The sequence below is a fragment of the Sprattus sprattus genome, assembly GCF_963457725.1.
Source record: "Sprattus sprattus genome assembly, chromosome: 2".
Lineage (NCBI taxonomy): Eukaryota > Metazoa > Chordata > Actinopteri > Clupeiformes > Clupeidae > Sprattus > Sprattus sprattus.
Window position 1 is genome coordinate 4,532,857 of NC_137921.1, and position 7,224 is coordinate 4,540,080.

Sequence of the window (7,224 nt, forward strand, 5' to 3'; positions counted from 1 at the left end):
TAAATGGAAAACACATCGGAGTATCACACATACACACAGTAGCGTTGTAGATACTGTAGTCTGATGTGTCGGAGGGCTTATCACGTGACTTGGTCCCACAGCTTCAGAGCACACGCAACCTTAGCAACGTCATTCGTTGAGGATCCCGAAGATGGCGGACCGCAAGATACTCTGCTGTAGCATCCTTTTTGGCGTTTTATTTTGTGTCGCATCTTTGGGGAAATGCAACGAACAAGTACCCTTGATGATGTGGTCAAGTGCAGGGTAATGAGAACGTCTATTTTGAACACTATCAGTGTGATTTTCCACGTCTTTCTACTGGTAGCTGTCCAGTGCTGTAACCTGCTAAGCCTAGCTATCGTTAGCCACCTGCAGGGATGACATTTTGTCATTCATCGCAGTTCGCTGTGGTAGGGTGTCTGTTTATATTTCTTCTTCTACTCGTTGTAATATCAAGGATATGGATAACCGCTGAATGTTCTGATGTTATAATCCAGTACTGTCCGGATTTGACACTGATATTCGAGAAATGAAAGCCAGCGATAGGTAGCTAACCTTAAAGCAGCTTTATCGGGGCAAATCATATTCGCTGCTCTCAGATTAGCTTGTACCTCACCGGGAAACTCAGTCTAGCGAGGTTATGGTGTGTGATGATGTGTGAATTAGTATATTTAAGTTCACTGTCAAGATCCTTTGCCTATCCCCCAGATCCCCGCTGTTGTCTCAGACGCCACCGGCAGCGGGACACATTGTGTCCGGCTCTCAGTTGGAGTCCTACCTGAAAACTGCACTGAGCAATACCCCGCATAACGTGCTACTCTTCCTACAGGACAAGGTATACATTTATTTAAGATCATAACCCACGTAACCAGGAGCCTATTGTCATTTTAAACGTAAACACATTTCCTGGTCTCCAGAACTTTAGAACTTATTAAGTAATTAAAACATAACCTGAATCTCTTACACATACCTGTGAATTTTACCACACTGATGATGGTTGTGTCCACCGTATTTCTCCACTTCACTTGTTGGACACTGTTGGGGGTTCCCCTGCCTCCTCCTTGGTAACACGTGGAGTCCACTTAATTACATTAAAGGTGTTAAATTCTTAGGTATAATTTAGTACAAACCAAATTAGGGGCCTCACGGGAAATCGTACTGTACATGGTGTCTTATATTAAGTATAAACTATATATTATACATATTACATCGTTTCATTTACTGTTCAAGATGTGTCAGTTTAATTTCATCTGTGGAAAGGCGTGCCCTTTCCGGTGACAAGTGCCCTGGACTTCCCTATTCTACTTTCTGTTCCAGTTGAGTGTGGATGACTTCACCATGTATGGAGGAGTGTTTGGGAACAAACAGGACAGCGCCTTCTCAAATCTTGAGGTACATTCAGTTCTCAGTCCTTTTGCCACCTCCCATCCATCTTGTTACTGCGCTTTTTGCCTATGGTAAAACTGCACAAAAATGAGGATGATTTCATGTATAGAACACATAACAGTTGTATGCCTGTGCTGTACAAACTATGCGTTGCCTCTGTAGAATAAAGATATTCACATTTGTGTTCCTTTTCAGTTAGTGCTTGTATGTTGTCTATGTATGTTCTGTCCCTGTACATTAGCGTAAGAGTACGTTCGGTTATAAGGTTGCTGCCGTGTATGATGAAAAGGAAGCTAAATCAATGGACAGGCTAAAAATCAAACAGATGCTCCTCACTAGGCATATTCTCTTGAGTAAACTCGTAACACAAATCGAGCACAGGTCTGTGTGGAGCTGCGGTGTTAGAATGCTGTCCCCTCTGCATCCCCTAGGCGGCGCTGCGCTCCTCCAACCCTCTTCTGCTGCCGTCTGTGTCTCGCCCTGCCGCCGGCGCCGTCACCGCGCTCCTTCAGGAGCAGCTGGACACGTCCCCCCTCTACATGGACCCCGAGACCCTCGCACAGCTCCGTCTCAACGCCTCTGTCGCCGCCCTGCTGGTATTCCGCCTTCCCTACGCCACAAGGTAATTTCCATGGCGCTACCAGAACAGGGGTCTGAATCCTACTTCTTGGATGCCCCTGTCCTGAGGTGTGTACAGCTAATATAGTATGCTACTGATGAGCAAAGTCAAGTATGCAATACAGAGGAAGGTGGAAAATAGGCAGAGAAGACGTCCAGACGTCCTGCCTAACAGAAATGAAACTCTCCACATGCTCTCAAAATATCACGACCACTGTCTAGTGGTTAAAAAAAAACTAATTCAGACAGACTTTCGTTGACGTCTGTCTTTGTCCACTCTCTTGCACAGCGCTGACATGATGTCCGCCAAAGAAGTCCTCATTGGAAATGGTGAGCACAAGTCTTTTGTTTCCATGGTTTGCTTGAAATTGTTGAACTTAAAAACGCTTATTTTCTGAAATTAGAATTAGTTTATTCGGTGATGCATAATATTTAGAGGTGTAGTCTCTAAATATTCAAAATATTATGCATCATCGAATAAACGAATTCTTATTTCAGAAAATTAGCGTCTAAATATTATGCATCATCGAATAAACTAAACGAAAACGATATTTGAGCTCAGCAGCAAGTCATATTACACTCCTTCCTTCCATGCTCCTTAAGCAGCATGTTTATTAGCTGGAAGTGTTCATGGCTCAGTCTGAGCCACTGTGTTACTAGCCTAGCCATGTTTTTGCCGTCCTTCCTACGGGATCCGGTAAAAGTTGAATGTATCAGATGGTCATACTACGTTGCTCTGATTGGTTCTAGGTATCCAATTGAGCGAAGAGGCATTTTTTTCCCTGGTTCTGGGGAACACGCCCCATAATCACAGCTTAACGGAGCAGTATCAGACTCATATTCTGACTAGAATTATTAGTATGACATCGTCAGGCTATTACTAGCCAGGGCCTCGTTTCCCGATAACGACGTATCTTAACGGCCTACGTAGATTTTGGCGACATCGTAGACTCATCGTTGCCGTAAGTGCGGCGTCGGGAAACCGCTCTGCAAGGATCCCTCTTACGACCGATTTCAAGTCCTTTTTAGCGTTCGGGAAACTTGGCCCAGGACTGTGTACAAAAACACCAGTGTTCATACACACACAGAACAGACAGCTAGAGGGCATTGAGGAGCAATTCACTGAATTTGACAAGAAGAGTATTGGGTTCGAATCACAGACAGCTCCTTTGTGTAAAGTTAGTGTGTCATTAAACGGGATGGAAAGCTGCTAATTTGACATGTGTTAACTGTGTTTGTCTTCCCGGTCTGAAGATGAGGTGATTGGCCAGGTCTTGAGCATCATGAACAGCCAAGCCGTCCCCTACACCGCAGTTTACACAGCACTGCAGGCGTCTCGAGTGAGTAGCTCTCTGTGGGTTGTGGATTATTCGGATCTCGGAAAGTACAATATCCGCGTCATATGACGTCATACAGGAAGTGTAACGTACTTTCAGGCATTGGTAGGGGTACCAAGACCTAGTTTTTAGCCTTGTACTCTAACCCTAACCCTAAAAAAATCCTACGAAAAAGTTGATTCTGACACTTAGAAAAACAGTATTTTACTTTTCCGGGATCCGATAAATTCGCAAACCTCTCTGTGTCCCACGAGGCCCGTAGCGCCGCAGGGGGAGACTTTACCTGTTGTGTTTCTTTGTGTTAACCTCTACTCCTGTCCTGTGCTGACAATGATACCTGCCTGGTGTGGACATTTTGATAGCTGCTTTAGTCTCCTCTACCTCCCCCTTTTTTTGACATTTCATTTTCATTTCATCATTTAGCTTTTATCCAAAGCGACTTACAAAGATGTATACACATTTTTTTACACTGATGGCACACTGCACATTAGGAGCAATTAGGGGTTCTGTGTCTTGCTCAAGGACACTTCGACAGGGAATCGAACTAGCAACCTTCTGATTACTAAATGACTTCTCTACCTCCTGTACCACTACCCCCCCCCCCATTTTTTCCAAGATGGTGGAGGAGGTCCCTCTGGCCCTACAGTCAGCGGGGGGACGCTCGCTTCTGCAGTCCCGCCGCAAGTCCAAGGGCCAGGACAAGAGAGAGGAAGAGGGCGTCTACCCCCCCCTGGAGGTACTGAAGAAGGACTCTCCCTGCATCCTGATGTGGGCGAAGAACCTGACGGTCAGCTTCCTCCGCGAGGGCAAGTTCCAGAGGCACGACCTGACCGCGAAGACTTTCGGAGAGTCAAAGTCTGTCAAGGTCGAAGGCTCCTGCGACGAGAGCGTCTCAAGGTGAAGAGATCACAAGGATGCTCCGGTTAAGGTCGTGTGCGTGCCACGAGTGTGTAGAGCAATGGTTGGAATAACAAGAGACCAGATATTTTATTTGGTCTGTTTGATAACATCTCGATTCTATGACGGACTAGGAGAATTAGTGATTCTTTTAAGTTCTCGGATGGTGAAACCTTTAACAACACAGTCAAATTATTTATACTTACAGATTCAGTGCGTTTAATCATTTTATATTATTCTAAGTGTCTCTGATTGTATAAGACGATCTGCAGTATATTATTTAGCTTAATAGAATAGAATAGAAATAGAAAAGCCTTTATTGTCATTGTATTTGCATACAACGAAATTTGGAGTGCTTCTCCTGTTGGTGCAACGAGGGACAATATATAACACAACAACAACAATTAACTGCTGAAGTTGAGGTTTCCCCCAATCCATGAATTATAGAAAAGTGTGAGACTCTGTTCCTTTGCTGATTACACACTGAGGCATTTAGCACTCAACAATACTACACTTTTTTATTAACCACTGTGTGACTCTCTTTATTTCCAGAATGGTCCTGAGCTATGAAAATGTTCTCGGATTCAGTTCTTTCAAAGTCATGTGAGTAGAAGCCAAAAACGTCTCTCTGAATCACTCCCTCGTCTGACTCGCCTGCTCCAAATTGACCAATGGCGTTTGAGCTGTAACTTCCTCGTTTGACTCACCCGCTCCACATTGACCAATGGCGTGTCAGCTGTAACTTCCCTTTCTTCTGCGTCTTCTAGCTTCGCCATGAGCCAGCGCCTCTACAAGGTGTCCGCCCGCCGCTGGTTCACCCTGGACGAGGTCATCCTGGAGTACGAGGGCAAGAAGGCCACCTTCAACGCCAGCCGCTCCGTCTACGCCCCTGCCGAGTACTCGTACCGCTGCGAGTCGGTCACCAGCTTCCGCTACCCCCAGCTCACGCCCAAGTCATTGAAGGACGCTGCCAACTTGTGGAAGGTTTCCATTGATGACTTCCAGGTAGATGGGCCTTTTGCAGCTGGGTGTTTTCGATGAAGAGGGGAGTGGGTAAGGGAAGTAACTTGTCTGGGAAGTCCCGCCCCTCTTCTTCCGGCCAATTTGTCGGTCTGGCAAACTTTCTATACAAGTTTAGTTCAGCATTGTAAGGATCCTTGGAGCCAATCACAAACTGGCTATTGGCTACCTGGCGCGCCATTGGTGGATTTAAACTAACCACGGCTACGGCTGTTTTCAATGAAGAGGGCAGTGGGAAAGGGAAGTAACAGTAGGAATGAGGAATGTTTAAGATGATGAGAAATAAAATGTGATGAAAGTTCTACCTTCACACCTCTTGCATCTTACACTCATCATTGTCACCAACCTCATATTCAAAAAGAAAGGAATCAAAGCTATCAAAGGTACTCTTTAGCGTAGGATACAGCGTGTTTTGGTATTAAAGGACACTCTGGTAGTATCCGTTGTGTGGAAAATCCCCTCATTGTGTCTTGGGATTGAGTTCTGATGATTCATCTCTTGAGGCCTCAGTGTCACATCTCCGTCTCTCTCTCTCTCCCCCTCCCTCTCGCTCTCTCTCTCTTCTCTCTCTCTCTCTCTCTCTCTCTCTCTCTCTCTCTCTTTCTCTCTCTCTCTCTCTCTCTTCTCTTCTCTTCTCTTCTCTTCTCTCTCTCTCTCACTCTCTCCCCCTCCCTCACAGATCCAGGGCTTTAACGTGTCGAAGAGGGAGTTCTCGTACGCCAGCGACTGCGCGGGCTTCTTCACGCCGGGGATCTGGATGGGTCTGCTGACCTCGCTGATCATGGTGCTCATCCTCACCTACGGCCTGCACATGATCATGCAGCTGCGCACCATGGACCGCTTCGACGACCCCAAGGGCCCTGCCATCTCCGTGCCCCAGACCGAGTAGAACCATCCAACCCAACCCGCCCGCCCGCCAACCACCCACCCAGCCTAGCAGGCAGTGGTGGCTCGTCTTAACCCCCCCCCCTCTAACACTACCCTCTGTCACTCTCTGACCCCCCTCCTTCCCTGTGTGTGTGTGTGTGTGTGTGTGTGTGTGTGTGTGTGTGTGTGTGTGTGTTTGCCTTTCTCTCCCTCTGTGTAAGGCCCCTCCACACTCATCCACCACATTCCATGCAGCTTCAACATTCTGCTTGTTTTGTTCGTTTGTTGTGTTTGTTTGTTTGTTTGTTTGCTTGTGTTTTCCCTGCTTGCTTGATTTTTTAATTTGGTCGATGCATTCCACTGATTTACACCGTGTAATGTTGCAGCGCGTTATGTGACGTGACGGTTTTGTTTGCGTATTTATTTGGGAATACCACACTGAGGGGAAGGGGGCCTGTTTACATCCTCACTGTTGAGGCCCAGACCTCTTGCTTCTGAGCAGGACGCAGCAGAGAAGGGAAGTTCACGTCGCTTTATGGTATTTCAGTGAGGAAGCTGTTTTTGCATTTGAGTCCAAAAGAAGGGTAAAAAAAGAGAATCACGTATTGGCGTCTGGCCATTCTTTCAGTTCTTCCCGTTGCGGGAATGCTACACATCCATAGAAACACTGACTTGGTGTCTCTGACTGAGAGGCCGGGAAGATAAAGATAAAGCTCCCGCCTTTACACTTAATCTGTTGGCACGAAGGGAAGAGATACAAATGTGAAGAAATCAAAATCAAATCTCAAACGTTAGTAGCAGCCATGTGCAATCCACAAGAAGGGACACTGTCATTCATGTTTTTGTGTTTTTGTCTTAATCAGCCTTTTACTGGTGCATCACAGCGTGGTCATGTGTGGCGTTTCAATCATTTTGTGGGTCCTACACAATCATTTAAAGCATGGATATGTTGTTTATTTTTTTGTTCAGTTGTTTGTTTTCCAGGTATTAGTACTAGTGTTTAAAAATCTGCAAAGCCACTGCAACCCCCTTGCAAGTCTGGTAAAAGCATGAGTAGATCCCCCATCTTCCCCCCTGGCCAGCAGCGAGGGTCCTAGAT

At 46.1% G+C, this 7,224-nt stretch overlaps 1 protein-coding gene across 1 annotated transcript in view; it reads left to right on the top strand.

Moving 5' to 3' along the window:
* The first annotated feature begins 133 nt into the window (after positions 1-133).
* The window catches only part of atp6ap1a (ATPase H+ transporting accessory protein 1a), an 8,006-nt gene continuing 915 nt past the window's right edge, over positions 134-7,224 (top strand). The window contains exons 1-10 of the mRNA XM_080832428.1: positions 134-264; positions 709-835; positions 1,318-1,392; positions 1,818-2,008; positions 2,294-2,334; positions 3,259-3,344; positions 3,958-4,238; positions 4,791-4,841; positions 5,006-5,243; positions 5,938-7,224. The exon at positions 5,938-7,224 is cut by the window's right edge and continues 915 nt beyond it. Coding sequence (XP_080688554.1) covers positions 152-264; positions 709-835; positions 1,318-1,392; positions 1,818-2,008; positions 2,294-2,334; positions 3,259-3,344; positions 3,958-4,238; positions 4,791-4,841; positions 5,006-5,243; positions 5,938-6,147 — 1,413 coding nt within the window. The 5' untranslated portion in view covers positions 134-151 and the 3' untranslated portion in view covers positions 6,148-7,224. The remainder of the gene's footprint in view (positions 265-708; positions 836-1,317; positions 1,393-1,817; positions 2,009-2,293; positions 2,335-3,258; positions 3,345-3,957; positions 4,239-4,790; positions 4,842-5,005; positions 5,244-5,937) is intronic.